Below are 16699 nucleotides of genomic sequence, written 5' to 3' on the forward strand. Positions count from 1 at the left end.
CACAGATAGAAGAGATCTGGGTCTGAAATAACAATCTCATTAGATTGTGCAACAAACTCACTCGTTTTTTTTATGAGCAGAGAAAAAATGTTCTAAACGGACTAACCCTAATGCTGTGACTTTTGAAGCATACTTTGACCTGGAATCCAATGCTGACTGACCACAATCTAAAGTACAAATTGCTGGAGAGATGAAATCTGATTATGAACGTCAGCAAGACAGTAACTTTACAGTTCTCTTGGAATACTTAACTGGTTGGCAAATATCTTTTTATTAACTGCTTCGAACATCAGCTGGAAGAAGCTGTCTTGGTTTGATAGCCTATTCCTGCGCGTCTCTGTGTGACTGTAGAACACATCTGCCTCGCAGCCCAACAGGAAAAGGGGAGCTTTGAGACGACAATCTCGCCTTCAGGAAAGTCCTTCCGACTGAGTTGCACCGTTAGTTGCAGCTGTGACAAAATCTGCATGAAAGATTTATGCAAATATGATTTTTTTTTTACGCAAATACGCAAATACAGATCAGCCATGATCCAATAGAATAGCAGAACAGGCTCGAGGGGCTGAATGGCCTGCTCCTGTTCCTATGGTTGCACACTCTGGCTGATTCTTCTCTCCCTCTGGATTTTTCAAACTGATTTCATCTAACCCCGTTTCATTTGTTTATGATATTCATAAAAGCTAAACCGCCAACAGTGATCAACTATTTTTATCTTTTGAGATCCCTTCTGCAATGTACACAAAGTATAGATGCCTATATCATGCCCTTATAAGCAAACATTCTATATTCATTCACTCAGAACTTTAATACTGTATTAAATCGATCAATGTAAAAGCTTTAGCTCCAGGCCTTTTTAAACGTTAAATCGTGTGACACTGAGATTAATTTTTCTCAGCCCCATGTGTTCTCATTGAGTTTCCTGTGTGTGTTGATTGCATCTTCCATGCGAGATATATGGTTCCCATTCCCTTTGTGAATGACTGACTGCACAGCAAAGCTCCTCGGAGTCTGAAACAAATGAACCAGCAGCACGTGAGGAAAGTGTATTTTCTAACGTTTTACAAAGCTAAATTTCTGGGGAGATTGACTGGGACGAGAAGACTGATGTGGTTGGGCTCAAAGAAACTCCTTGCCTTCAATGCATAAATACTCACTACGTCTTTGAAAGCAACTATTTCCGTCAGGAGATTTTTCAAAGCCTCACAATTTTTACATGAACTGTAAGGAAGTGATTGCCAGTGATGTAGTTTGTAAACCTTCATTTTAAAGACGAGAAGAAATAGACGTTATTGTGAGTAAAAATAGGCGTGAATGTATTGGCTGGACTTCTTATTCTCTCCCAGTTGTATGTTTGCTGCAGATCTGGAGTTGGGCATTTCCATCCCCACTTTAGTGTGCTGCATGCGGTCATGGTCCAGAGGGATGCTGGGATTTGGCAGTGGTCAGCACGAGCCTTCCAGACCTTGTGATCAAGGAACTTTCCAAAGTTGTTTAATTTTCCTTCATTGAGATTTAGCATTTTTTTGAAAGCGAATGTTTGTTTTGTTTTTTTCATTTCCAGCCAAGGCAATAAACTCTGCAGGAGAATAAGATTACCTCTGATCCATTCGTGTTCTCCCCCCCCCCACACCCCCCACCCCGTCTTGGCAGTTTGCTTGATGAGCTGCAGCATTTGGGAGAGTGCACCTAGATGCTGTGAGAATGAAAAGCATTGCGCAATTGGTTGCCGCGTTTCGCCCACAAAATACAGTCACGACACTTAACTGTGAAGCGCTTTGAGATGTCTTGAAGTCGTGATGAGGTGCTCTATCAAATGCAAGGATTATTATTATTGAGTCAATCTTTTCACACGGTTGTAATGGTTAACTATTGCTGATCGGAAGATGAATGTGGGCTGACTAGTGATTTATCACTGACATCAAATACAGTAAACTAAGAGTTTTCAGGATTGATATGAATTGTCCAGATGTGCAGAAAATGGATTCTTTCCTCCATCCCAACACTGTCCTGAATCCTTACATTAGTATCCAAACATTGGGAAAATAAACTGTCTCTTTAGATGTTCTGCCAACACTCAAACACTAAACAGAACCAAAAAGAAGCTGAGTTATTTCTGAAAATATCAAAATAATCCAATTACTAAGAAAAAGATGTGGAAAGGAATCAAAGCATGTCCAAGAACTCATCTGAAAATAATAGATATGAAAGAATCATGATTGCCTTTCATTTTTCCTATAAAATGTTCCCATTCTTCAAGAGGCTCAGTTGGCAGTTGACTGCTGCGTTCTTCCCCCTCCGCAGTCTTGACTGACACTCCAGTGCAGAGCTGAGGGAGTGCTGTTATCAGAGCTGCTGTGCTCTGGTTGAGGTATTCAACTGACCTCCCATCTGCCTGTTCAGGTGGACGTTCAAGATTCCATGAAATGGTTTGAAAAGAGAAGAAAGGTTCTCTCCGTGTCCTGGTCAACAATCCCTCAGATACAATTGCTTATTCATTTCGTGGCTGTCTGTGGGATATTGCTGTGGGGAACTTGGCTGCTGTGTTCGCCTACAAAATATACAGAATTGTCCTGAATAATTTATTCATTGAAAATGTGTTTTGTGAAGCCTAATTTAAAAATGAACAACACCTTTTGCTGTGTTTAGCCTATCACCACACCGGCAAATTGAAGTCACAGAGCATTAAAAGTATCTGCCTTCCTATCTTTTCTTCTCTGCCTGGCATCGATGGGAAGAAAGGTACAGTTCCATTTGTGTTAGTGTTATTTTCTTTTCCAAGAAAAATCACAGGCCCAATTTGTCTTAAAATGAACCAATGTATAATTACTACCAGTTATAAACCTAAAGATTTCTGTTTCCTTACAAACAGAAAGGAAGACGAGCAGGAAGACAGCGAGAAAGAGTACTGAAGACGCCAAAAAGACTTTTGCCCCCAGGATCCTGAAAGATCTAACTGACCTGCAAGTTATGGACGGCAGTCAAGTGAGAATGACCATACAAGTGGAGGGTAAGTGGCAGCACGTAACCCTGAGCAAAGTGCTTTCAATCAAGTGATACTCATTTTAAACACGAGTGGTAGAGGTATCATAATCCATTTAATTTGTAATTGACAGCCACTTCAGAGCGAGGGCCTTCCATCCAGGCACAAGGATTGAGCCACCTGTTTACATTGCAGTCAGGAGAACTCGTGTTATTTTATGAACTGCCTTTATGAAGTGGGATCCGATTACTTTCCTCAGAGGAATTGCGCTATGGAGAGTGTAAACATACAGTTTGCTGGGAAATTGGAGAAGTAATGTAAATGCTGTCTGGCACAGAGCTTCCTCTGGCTGTGAAGTGGGCAGTGAGGTCTGAAATGCAACCTTCACATGTTGGTGCAGGGTGAGGCTGGCTGGCAATTGAAAATATATTTGTACATTTTGCCTTCTATTTGTGTTTATCTGGAATTCAAACTGGTAATGAAACCAACCTTTCTAATGGGATGATTACATAAATTGTTCAGTGGCCTCTTGAATCTGAATATGCGTGTTAGCCATTGAATTTGGGTAGGATATGGGCTTGCTGCATGTATCTAATAATAATAATCTTTGCATTTGATATAGCACCTTATCACTTCGTTGAGACGTCTCAAAGTGCTTCATAGAATATATCGTGAAGTGAATTGACTGTCCATTTGAGAGGGAAACAAATACGTATATAATTTAAAAAATATGTACGCCTATATTGCCAAGTCTTAGCCTTTGCTTTACTGTTTAAGCTGTTTAGATAGATTGCTCTTAAGTTTGCATGTTCAGGCTTCTCCAATAAGCCTGCAATAACACAGATGAGGTGGTAGATAAGCATTTGCACACTGGATCTATTAATAGTGGATCCACACGAAGGTCCGATGTCTACTTTGCAAGTCAAACACTTCTGTTGAAAGAATGTCCCATATTGTGGTGATTTACTGGGGAGCTGGTGTGCACAGGCATCTTCCTGAGAGAGCCACAGCATCACTGGCGAACGACACATTATTCGATCCTATCGATGTGATCCGAATTTGTCAAAAGTGACTTTGAGATCCTGGACACCATCTTCACTATTCCTATTCCCCTTGATATTGTAAAAAACACAGAGGACAAACTCCTAACTAAATCTGGAGATTATTACATGCTCTCTCCTGTGATCGTGATGTATAATTAGCCATTCTAGCTATTGGAGCCAATTCCGAGGCTTTAAATGTCACAAGGCTAATTTGCCTGAACCTACAAAGCGTGTTCCTTTCCAAGACAGGAGACGCTCTCTTATGTTAGGATGTTGGCACTGGTTACAAGTTCCAATGCAGTGCATGCAAACAGCACAGACTTTCATTACAGACTATATTAAACGATATTTGCAAATCAGAAGTCATTGCGTGTGACTTCCTGTTGGTGAATGTCATTTGGGCGATAGATGGTGAAATCTGTTACTTGAGTTATATTTAACTGCTTATTTTTGGACATTGCGACTTGGGAATTTACCATTCACAAATCTCACAATACAAATGTTGCAAAAGATTTCTTTTGTAAATACTATATCATATTTTTGGCCCCATTATATCAACAACAAATTACATTTACGCAACAGCTTTCACGTCAGGAGGACGTCCCAAGGTGCTGGACAGTCAGGAATTTGGACCTGAGTTGGGGGTCGGAATTAGGAGGGGTGGAGTGCAGGGAGGGTGGGGGGTAGGAGGGTGACCGAAAGCGCGGTTGAAGAGGAGGGTCTTGGAGATGTGCCTTGATTGAAGAAACCCATGGACTGTTGGGAGTGGAGGGCAAGATGGGGCCAACAAGTTCTGTCTGCATGTTTAAACACTGACACGAGTGAGTGGCATCCAATGCCAATACATTTCATAAACAACATCAATGGTGGGATCAGTGGTGCAGCCCTCTTATGTTCACAGCAGCTACATTGATATCTGAGTTTCTGCAGGACAAAATGTACCATTTCGAGGTGATCTCACAAACCAATGCCATTTTCCTGGTCAGTTAACGTTTCAGCAGCGTTACAGCCCAATTTTAGTCCTGGCTTGAGACGAACTCGACACAAGATGACACAAATGCAAAATATGCAGTAATTGTGGTGTTGATCAATTGCATGGTGACCAGAAAAAACATGCGAGGCCATAAGCCCAAACAATCTTTCCAAAACAAATCTCTCTTCCCAGAAAGCAGGCGCTTACCTAATTAGGGGTATTTTTTAAAAAAATGTGCCATGGTTTGTTTAGAATGCAACATCCCAATCTGGGAATTAAAAGCCAGAAAAGTACATTGATGGCTTAGATATAACCACTGGAACATGGGATGATGCTTTAATAATTTCCTCCTTTTCATCTTTGTTTACTGAACCGTATTTATTGCCACTGTTATGCACAATTTCAGCAACCAGGTTTGGTTCTGGTTACTCAACAAAGCACTGTGGCTCCACCGGCAGTTTTTAAAACAATGTTTAAAAAAAATTCTAGGAGAGGAAATGTTCTGAAATGAATGTCTCGAAGACGTGATACAGTGCTATATCAAAGGCAAGGATTATGATTATTATTATAAATGGTCCACTCGATGCATGAGGTGTTTATAATAATCCTCACATTTGATACAGCGCCTTATCACGTCATGGAGACGTCTCAAAGCGCGTCACAGAATATACTGTAAAATGAATTGACTATTTTGTGGGCAAAACACGGCAACCATTTGCGCACAGCTCTGCATTGGAGATCATGTAAGGGAAAGGTTTATTTCTGAGAAAAGAGAAGTGGCTTCTGTGAGGGGCTTCTGGTAGAATTGCAAGAAGAAAGAAGACCGAGGTCCATCCAGTTTGCTTTCCACCATCTTGGCAGTCACATGCACATGTCATGTCCCAAATTATATACTGTATCACCAGTTAAACCGGACACAAGCCCTGGTCTTCACACCTTAGTTTCACTCAAGGCAACACCGTTTATCTATTGAGTTGTAACAATGCATTCAATGGAATTTCACAAATAATGTGAATCTTACAAGTGTCGTTCCTGATTAAGTAAATTGTTCCTCAGCCACAAAATCCAGCTTTAAGATATTTCTGGAGTTTGAAATTGGCCAGACCTTAACATGGCTGAATTCTGCTTTGACACTATTCAGACCTGATTACCATCTCTGAGTAATATTTTCCACATAGTTGGAAAATTCTGATCTGAAAATCGCTTCTTAATTCTTTTAGTTTCTGTCACTTGTTTTCTAGAACTAACACAAGTGTGTTGATTTTTTTTTTAATATATCAGCTAATCCAACTCCCGAAATTATCTGGCTCCACAATGGGAAAGAAATCCAGGAATCCGAGGACTTTCAATTTGAGAAAAATGGAAATGAATACAGTCTTTTTATTCAAGAGGTCTTTCCTGAAGATACAGGAAAATACATGTGCGAAGCTTGGAATGATATTGGAGAAGTGCAGACTCAGGCAATGCTAACTGTGCAAGGTAAGCTTTCAGTCATGTCTAATAATAATAATCCTTGCATTTGATGTAGTGCCTTATCGCGTCCAACACGTCTCAAAGTGCCTCACAGGATATACTGTTCCACGCACAGATTAATCGGCAGCTCATTTCTCAGTGCTCCATGTAATCTGGGTCAGACAATGAAATCATATGTGAAACTTTCCCTAATTTGGTTTGAATTGCAGTGATGGTTTTCTATGTGTGTCAGATACCAAACCCATCGAAACAAAATCAACAAATCTCATTTGAAATCACCATCAATTATAGACGCTGGCGGTAACATTAAAATGATTGAAGTGTGCTCGGAGTTGGTACTAGTGGTGCTATTGATGACGGTTTGGGTTGTTCCTATATTTTTTTTCTCCACTTTCCTCTCAGCAAGATGACAACCTCCCAATAAATATTAAGTGCTTGTAAATTTACACCACAATATCAAGGTTTAAATAGGCTGTAAAGAGTCTCAAGAGATGGGGAAATTCATGTGGAAAATAATTGTTCATTATTGTAGTTCCAGCCAATAATAACACCCACTTTTTTTTAAGAGGCTGTTTATTTTGTCAAATAAGGCTCTTCTTGTAAATTATGTTCTGCCCGAGGCTCTGTTTTTAATATTGTTGAGTTCTTTTTCTAACGCATTTGATTTGCTTTCATGAACTTCAAAAGTACTTAGTCTGTGAAGATGGATTACTTGTGCGGTGCCAATACAAGAATAACGTCACCTAATTCTCTGAAGTTATTAGGGCCTCATCATGAGATATTCCTCCACTCTCTGAATTATGTTATGCTCTGTCTTTGAATATTAAAGTTAACATTGATAATCACATTCACATGATTTTCAATGACACTTGTACTGAAATGACATCAAAGGGTAAGGAAACATACTATTGTAATTTGCCGATGCAAGGCCTTAGTCAGTTGTAATGAGCTACAAATGCTTTTACATCAACAATAATATTTAATAATCCTTGCATTTGAGATAGCACCTTATCATGTCAATGAGACGTCTCAAAGTGCTTCACAGTATATATTGTAAAGTAGATTGACTTGTGTATTTTGTGGGCGAAATGCGGCAGCCAATTGCGCACAGCAGTGTCCAACAAACAGTCGTGGGTTGCGTGACCAAATTGATTTATTTTGTTTGGGAGATGATTGCCCCCAGAAAGCGATCTGCCAATCCACAAACAACCGGGTTCCTATTTACTGCTGAGTAAACAGAGGCGTGTGGAGTGAGGAAACTTATCGATTTCTTAATATTAATGAATATTTCTTGCACTGTAGAGCCTCAGGATGGGATACAACCCTGGTTCATCAGCAAACCCAAAGCAGTGACGTCGACTGTGGGGGCTCATGCTCTAATTTCCTGCGCAATCGCTGGGGACCCATTCCCACAGGTGCAGTGGATAAAAGATGGGCAAGCAATTGCCATCGGTGAAGATTGTGAAGTGCTGCAGAACGAGGATGTGTTCACACTGCTGATCAGGAACGTTCAACTTCACCAGGCTGGACAATACGAAATAATGCTCAAGTAAGTTTGCATGACCATTTGCACAAAGGCATGGTATTGTATTCCTAAGCCGTGTATATTAAATCTGACTGCAAGTGCAAATGACTATTATTTAAAAAATATACACTATTTGGGCTTATATGAAGGTCCACATAACTATTTAATATAAGGCAAGTCAGATAGTCCACTGCATTAAGTTACTCTTCCAGATAGTCAATTATCTAAGTCGACAATTTGACCCTTTTCTGTCAAAGTCCACTATTCAGCCTTCAGCGACGGAAAAACGGTCTGTTTGGAGAACTTGGGCTGGCAATTGCTGCTGGTAAATGGGGTTGAACACTGAATTGTCACTAAACTCGGAGCTGGTCAAAATTGGTCCAATTCAGATTTGTGCATAAGAATGCAACTTGGCTCATTTCAGACAAATTTGAATTAATGTTGTTTGGAATGGGTAGTTGTTGGAGCATGGATTTTCTGTAAAGCACATGTCCCTCTAACCACATTCAGTCTCATTTTCTGGCAAATGTTTAAGTGGCAGATGTTAGCAATCAAATCAGATAGCCTTCAGATTACCATTGTCCAGCTGACACACTACCTTGGTCAAGTGTTGGGAGTGTTGCAACACTGTTGGAAGGATTCCTCACCTTGAGCGAGGGTAGAGTTAAGGGGAGAACATTTAAGAGGAATAAAAATGTTTCAAGCAGAAAGTATTTAGTACAATATTTAATCAAATAAATGCTTTGAAGACCTTTGGCACATTTGTTGGCAAATGAAATGGTGACACTTTCATTCAAATGTGACTTTTGATGGTTCCCCTTAGGAGACTGAACTGAGCAATTGTTTTGATAATAAATAATAACATTCCTTCCATTTGGTATACTGCCTTACGCTTTTATATCTGAGCAGTACTGAAACCAGCTGCGAATGTAAGCCTAAACCCAATGTGAACTCGATCAATGACTAAAATCAGAAAGGATCATAAGTCTGTTAAAGCAACACGAATGTGCTGGAGTTCATTTCTTCAGCTGAGAAAGAGTTAACAGCTTGATTATAGTTCAATCCACAAATCTGATCCCTCTGATTACAATCAGCTTGTTTTTAAACTTCCTTCCATGATAAGCAGTTCACTGTATGTGGACCCAAGCTGCTTTTTCTCAGTTGTTTGCTCATACTGTGATGCCCAAGATAACAAATCTGCTTCAACGGCAGCGCCCGAATTAATAGGATTACATTTTTCTTTGGTAAATTTCAAATGCATCTTCAAACACCTTTTAATAGTCATTGTTTTATCCCTATATTTTTTTCCCCCTCTCGTCTTAACTATATATTCTTCCTCTTTTGCTTTCAAAAAAAAAAACCCGTCAGGAATCAAGTTGGCAAATGCAGCTGCCATGTGTCTTTGGTGGTCATAGAGGGCTCGTTTCCTCAAGATGAAGCCCACATCGAGTAAGTATGATTCCCAGGGACTACAAAAGAGATCTTCTATTTTTGTGCTGCTGTTTCCAAAGACTGTCAGATCCAATCTGGAAGAGGTTCAAAATTAATCCCCAAAAGTGACCAAGCAAATTGTTTACATCACACAGCTGTGCTGTAGTACAGGGCCAGAGAAGTTGGTCTCTCTTTTATTCATGCCCTTATATGGTTACTGAAGTCATCAGTGATGCAGTACAGTAATGGATTGTGTTCCAGTAATCAGCCTTCCCTTCTATAAACATTCTTGTATCAAGCCCCAGATTCTGTCCAGCTTTTAAACCAGCCTCCCTTCTAATACCTTCCTTCCTCTGCTGGTAACAGTAACAAGGAGTCAAAGGCCGGCCTCCTTCAAGACGAAGAGGAAGGTGGTGGTAATGGCATAAGGAAGTTTGGCACAAAGAAGACAGTAGAAACAACAGCCAGCCCCGAGGAGCAGAAAGCATTCGGTCGAGTGCTGAGGAGAAAAGTTGAAACCAAAGAACGGTCTGAAGAGCAATTGAAGCAGCTCGAAGCTGAACAGAAAGATTTCCGCAGCGTGCTGTGCAAGAAAGTGATCACCAAAAGCCTTTCCGAAGAAGAACTGAAGGAACGAACGGCAGAGCAAATGAGCTTCCGAAAGTCCCTTTCCCCACATGTTAAACCAAAGGAACAGTTCGAAGATGGAAAGAAATTTTTAGGGCCCCAACAGGTGGATTTTCGGGCAGTCCTGGGAAAGAAGACTATTCCCAAGATACCACAGGAAGCAAAAATTACATCCAAGCCAGCCCAGCCCGACTTCAGGAGTGTCCTAGCATCAAAGAAGAAAGGTTCTGCTGAAAAGGAGACCAACAATGATACTGAAAACATCCAACCTGCAAAAGAGGACTTGAATGATAATGTGGCTTGTGACCATGGATGCCTGTGTGTGGATGGTGAGGTTAATGAGAAACCCAAAGGTCCTAGCAGCGCACCAGTCTTAAAGGAAGCGTTAAAGGATGTTCAGGTAGCAGATGGTGCACGTTTGGTGCTGCAATGTCAGGTTGTGGCTGAACAATCCCCAGTGATCACCTGGACTGTAGATGGAAAGGCCGTCAAGTCATCCAAGTTCATGAGTATATCTCGAGAAGGTAACTATCTCCAAGGAATAGATTTAAATCAAAGTCTTAATTATCGTCCCACTAGCACACTAGGTTTACGTTAACATTTTAAAACCTTGCAGGTGCTGTAATTTAGAGTAATATTTGTTTCAATGTTACATTGGCAAAACTTCAGTCTCTATTTTATCTTTCAAAGTTTAAGGGATGATTAGAATTTTTTTTCTTCACTGGATATTTAGCATGCAATTGATCATTATTAATTTCGCTCTTAAAATATTAAAATAGTGTCCGGTTTATAGCTCTGATTTCTAATATTCATTTTGATTGCAGTAGATGTCCGGAAACTTTTGAAGTTTATGACTTTGTAGGTTGATAATTTCTAATTTTGTTGACTGATTTGAAGGTTGTGTTTGAATCTTTGCTCAAAATCCCTGCGGACATTGGTCTTTCACAAGCTTTTATTTGTGCCAGGATCACTGTGTACATTGAATATTGAGGCAGTTCTTCCTGAAGATGAAGGCCAGTACAAATGCATAGCTGAGAATTCTGCAGGGAGAGTGGAGTGTGCTTGTTTGGTTTCTGTGACTGGTAAGACTATTTAGCAGCATGGGAACTCTCTGAAGCTTCGTTCCCTTGCATTTAACCCTGTTTCTCCTTTTTCCTGTTATTAAGCCGTAACATTAAGTACTGAATTCCTTCCTCTAGTCTGCCAACAGAAACAATAACCGACTGAACATTAAACCTGATTTTCTCGTAGCCTAGTTATGTAAATGATGCAAAAGTAAATAACCAATGCATTTTCTGATCTGAGAAAATTAAAAGTAAGAGCGGGTAGATAATAAAAATTAACTGTTTGATAACTGAATATACGCAGATGGAGGTTTCGTTATTTTACACGAGCCCAAACAAAATATTTTATAATGATGATGATTGGGTTTGGGCAAAGTACTGATATCCAGAGAAAATCCTCCCAATCTATATAATCTTCTCTGTGAATCTATAAACAACACAAAGAGTTAAGCTGGTATACTCAAGATAGACTGAGTGAATTTATTATGTAATTTGTAATGTACCTTTCGAACGAGCGCATTTTAAAGCAAGCTGTGTAATCCCCATACATCAGAGGTTCAGTGATATTAGACTCATCAGTCAACCCAATTTATTTATTTCTGTCATTGTTTTTCAGACCCAACCACACCTAAGACACCCAAAGCTACTGAGAAAAAATTGAAAAAGGTCAAATCGAATATCATCCCCACTTTAGATACTGACTGTGGTGAGTTTAAGTCATTTATTCAACCGGTTTCCAAATAAGGAATGGCTTGGGTTTCCAGCTATTTTCTCATTAGTTAAAGCCTTTTCACTGAAGAAACTGCCATATGTGCTACAAAAACACTGTGTTATTTTAACCTCTGGCACAGGACATGTGAATTTCTCCTTTGACAAAACTATGCTATGAATGTTGACTCTAAAACTTTTTAATATAAAAAGTCTGCTGCTTTCTATGTTAACACAATGTTCCTCGATTATAAATCTGGGCTTTCATCTCATTTTAAAAAAAAAACAATAAATAAACAAAATGGGATCTTTGAAAACCATGTTTTCAAGAAGGAAAACCCTTTTAGGCAATATTTGGTGAAACATAACCTATATTGCTGCAAGCATGTTTTAATTGACTTATTAATGGAGAAGTCATTCTAGAGAAAACACTTATTAGGCATTTCGTTTTATGCCAACAGCAAAATTCAAGAAGGCCATTACTCTCCGTAGAGGATTCACTTCATTTACACTGACTATAGAATGTAACTATCAGAATTCTTGCTGAAATATATTGTGGTGTATATGATCTTGTGCCAATGAGACCAAGGGTACTGATAGTCTACGTAATAATAATCCTTGCATTTGATATATTGCTTTATCACATCTTTGAGACGTCTCAAAGCGCTTCACAGAATATACTGTAAAGTGTATTGACGGTATTTTGTGAGCGAAACATTGATCGACACTGACTGGTACTTCTTGTTCAGAAATGGGCCCTGAAATGGAATAACAGCCATCCTTTAAAACTTACAATCTACATTATATTATGCAGGTACTTAAAAAAAAGTGATTTCAAGGCTGTAGTGGTATCTTGGAACTCAGATTATGGTTAATTTCACTTGACAATTGAAGTCTGATGTTTTATCATATTGTGGATTACATTTTCAATCTTCACTTTTGCAGTAACTGTCTAGACTAAATCCCTTGTTGAGATTGGTACCTTGTATAATCATTGCCAGCCCTCCACTCTTCTCCATATAAACACAGCCTTTAAAGTGAATAATTCTGCCAGGGAGCTGAGGTTTTGCTCATTGTCTGGGAGTGAACCAGATAATGAACAAAACATTCACATCCTGCGAAGTGTCATGATGTTAACCATGTGTACAGAAACGTTCACAGTCTTTACTGTTGGTGCTCTTCATCAATTTCACCAGATGCTTGTGTTTCCATGTGGCCCACTCTAGGCTACAAGAATTAAGTCGCTAGTCATAAAATGGATGAATCTGTTTAGAACCTGACTAAATTGGCAAATACAGGTCACCGAGGTGAAGGATACTTTTGGTCTTGTTTATCAAACAACTTAGCTATTCTTCTTATGCTCCTTTGCTTTTCTTTTGCTGCAGTTAAAATATAACGAAAACATATTGCATTTACACGGCGCTTCTCATGGCAGGAGGATGTCTCAAGGTGCTGGGCAGTCAGGGATTTGGACCTGAGCAGGAGGTTGGGATCGGGAGGGGTGGAGGGTAGGGAGGGAAGGGGCAGGAGGGTGACCGAAGAACGCAGTCAAAGAGGAGTGTCTTGAGACGTGCCTTGAAGGGAGGCAGGGAAGGGAGCGAGACAAAGAGATTGTGGGATGCAGTTTCAGACGGTGGGGGCAGAGAAAAGAAAGCCTCTACTTTTCTTTTAACATAACAGGCATGATGTTTTCCTGGAAAAGACATTTGTCTGGGTTTTACTGTTCCATTAGTTCCATTTATGCAGGTCACGTTACATGTGTCAGGATATCAACACCTAATAAAGACCTAACCTCAAGCATGGTCAGATGGTGTTTTAAGCAAAACAGGACAATGATGGAGACTTTGTGCAAGGGAAGTTTGCACATATATCTTATATATTTATGACTTTTCCCTGAGAATCTGTTATTTCACCAACAAAAACAACAACTTGCCTTTATGTAGCGCCCTTCATGTGGGTCAGTGTCCCGGAGCTCCTATTTCCCGAAGTCACAAAAAATAAACTTTGCATTGAATGTTTTTTAAATAGCCGACAGACGTCCCGTATATACTGGAGTGAATGCTCCTATCACAGGGCTGGTTCTCCTACTCATGACTAGAGGACTAACGCTCAAGTCCACGATGCCAAATCCAACAATTCCCCAACTGCAACTGTGAGCCAAGTGCTAAGTGACAGTAAAATTTTATTGCAGCAGAATGCTGCTCTCTGAACAGGCAGTACTTTTAGACTTTCCGTCTCATGCATTCCTTCACCAGCAGGTTATAAAAGTGCTTACCATTTGTCAGGGAGGGTACTCAGTCAGGTGGGGAGTCTAAGATGGTTGGGGAGCTGTTAACATTGAGTGTTGCTGGAAGAAAGTAAATAATCTGCGGGGGTGGGGGTGGGGGGAATTTGTTAAAACATTGAACAGTATGTTACTGGGGTGGGGGGATGGGGAGGAGAACTCCACTTTGAGGAACAGTTAGAGACAATTTAATCACTTGTAGAATCACATGCAGATCGTGCAGTTTGCTGATGTCTTCTCATTTATTTGGCCAAAATATGATGAAATCTAAACACAATGCTCTATCTCTGCTCTAATCTATGCTGCTCTGGTACTAATAAATGAGTAATAAATCATTTTTCTTAATCACAGAGTTGTAGCACTTTTCCTCTCCACTGGCATTGCTTCAAATTTGCAAGGATGAAGTCCAAAGGCTCGGTTTACTGAATAAAAATGAACTGGGAGGTCGTTTCGAGAAAAAAAAGATTTCCCGAACAAGAGAGAACATTTGATTATCTTTAATGGCAAATCTATTTCATGAAGATACCATGTTGTTATTTGCACATTGTTCCTTTGAAATGGGTTTGGTATCTCTGGATAGCTCTGCCAGTAAAGGTCCTAATGGGTCAATCCAGTTCCTGAAATTCAAAGAGATAAAAAAGATTTCTAGCATTTGCTGTTCTCTTTATCTCTTTTGAAAATCGTTTTATCTCCGAAGTTGATACAATTCCAAATAAGGAAAATTCAGATCATTTTCGATGCTTCCAGTTGGGTGCAGATGCAGATGGTTCAGGGTATTAGATGATGTTATTGGCTGCTTTAAGTCAACACAGCGCCAGGATTTTTGAATTGCAGGGATCGAAGCTCCAAACTCCAGGAGTTAATAAGATCAAAGAAATACACTTATAATAATAATAATTATCATCCTTGCATTTAATATAGCGCCTTATTGCGTCGGAAGGACATCTCAAAGCGTTTCACAGGATATGCTGTAAAGTGCAGTGACTGTGTGTTTTGTGGGTGAAGTGTGAAAGCTCACCAATCTGAATTACATAACCAATTACTCATCTATGTATGTGCAAAAAAATTGGCAAAAGTTTAAAGAAAATAATGTGTAGGTTTTAATGTATACAAAGTGGCGAAGTTGATGATCATCATTTTGACTTGTAGACCCAGTTGGAACACCGCAGTTTTTGCTCTGGATTTTGCATGCAGCTTAATTTTTTTTTATTACTGGTCATTGCATTGTCATCTGCGTCCGTGAGTTTTCCAATTGCAAACGGAATCTGTCTCCACTTACTTCACCTTGGAATAAGTTGCTTTGTCTCCACTGAGCGCACATACACCATACATGGTACTTGGCAGCCTTGCACCTTTTACTTTGCTGCTGTCAATGCATTGCATCTGAAGGGAATCTTGAGCACTTTCTCCTGGTTATGGCTTATATTAATATAAACTGACACGAGTCGTTTGTGTCAGAGAAATTTGTAGGTTGTCAGTAAGTTAGGGAAAACTTGATAAACAAACCTCACAGGTGGTCACAGCCACTAGTATGCGCCTGTTTTAGCAAATAAAACATTCTAGAGCATATGAAATGTTTCAAATTGTTTTATTATAAGAGCATTTTGTGTTGAACAAGCTCAGAAGGACTCATTGACACAGGCAAATTGCACATCAAGAACCGTAAATAGAATAGAAGCTAGGGTGGTCTTTTGACTTATTCGTTTTGATGATAGTCAGTCAAGAAACCACCTTAGGTTTACATGAATTGTCTAACTCTCCGAAGAAATGAACTGTTTTATTTTAAAAGAGATAAATATTTTATACGGTATTTTTGCAGTAATTAAAAAAAACTGTTTGGGATGTTTCGGTAACTGGTGACATAGGAACAGGAGGAGGCCATTCAGCCCCTCATGCTTGTTTCGCCATTCTATTAGATCATGGCTGATACTTCAAGTTCAATTACAAAACGTCTTCCAGGGTAAGTGTCTAGAAGGGAGCAGCAAGACTTCAATACAACCGGGTTATTTCAGTGGAAGTGAAGTATTGCAGTGCAACTCGTGCATTATTTTGTTATATGAACTCACAGCTTACTGCTCTTGAAATGAAGATTTGAATGAAAAGGATTTGGGTTGGAGAGAATAGAGTTTATCTTAAGAAGACTATAATTTAATTGAGGGGTTGTGGTTAAGCTAGCTTTGAAAGGATAATATCACCCATTTGAAATCCTTTATAAAGGGTTTTGAAAAAATATCTCGCTGTTGTTTTAACATGGTAACTGATGGGAACGCTTTTCACTTGCTTGATATCATTGCGATGTTTCTTATAAAAGAATCGAATCAGCCTGGATAGCTGTGATTGAAGGGGATATCTTCTGTTGTCTGTGAGTGAATTTGGAAAGTCTCGACCTGGTTCCCATTGAACATGAGCTATGCACAAACTGCCCAAAAGCTACGCAAATTGGCGCTGAACTTGCAGTTTCACTCGATGAGGCCACAGTCATAAAAGGTGTGTGAAATGAAAAAAAGTCACATGTTTTAGTTCCCACTCTTTGAAGCAATATTAAGCTGATGGCACTGGGTCTGGCTGGGATAGATGGAGTTTGTTTTGTT

At 39.6% G+C, this 16699-nt stretch overlaps 1 protein-coding gene across 1 annotated transcript in view; it reads left to right on the plus strand.

The window, feature by feature from the left end:
- LOC103176418 (myosin light chain kinase, smooth muscle) overlaps positions 1-16699 on the plus strand; it is a 78027-nt gene that overhangs the window by 39833 nt on the left and 21495 nt on the right. Inside the window, exons 12-18 of the mRNA XM_007889937.2 lie at positions 2870-3007; positions 6278-6475; positions 7772-8018; positions 9363-9443; positions 9792-10576; positions 11018-11134; positions 11733-11822. Coding sequence (XP_007888128.2) covers positions 2870-3007; positions 6278-6475; positions 7772-8018; positions 9363-9443; positions 9792-10576; positions 11018-11134; positions 11733-11822 — 1656 coding nt within the window. The remainder of the gene's footprint in view (positions 1-2869; positions 3008-6277; positions 6476-7771; positions 8019-9362; positions 9444-9791; positions 10577-11017; positions 11135-11732; positions 11823-16699) is intronic.

Source organism: Callorhinchus milii, unplaced genomic scaffold (genome assembly GCF_018977255.1).
Source record: "Callorhinchus milii isolate IMCB2004 unplaced genomic scaffold, IMCB_Cmil_1.0 Scaffold6, whole genome shotgun sequence".
NCBI classification, from domain to species: Eukaryota; Metazoa; Chordata; class Chondrichthyes; order Chimaeriformes; family Callorhinchidae; genus Callorhinchus; species Callorhinchus milii.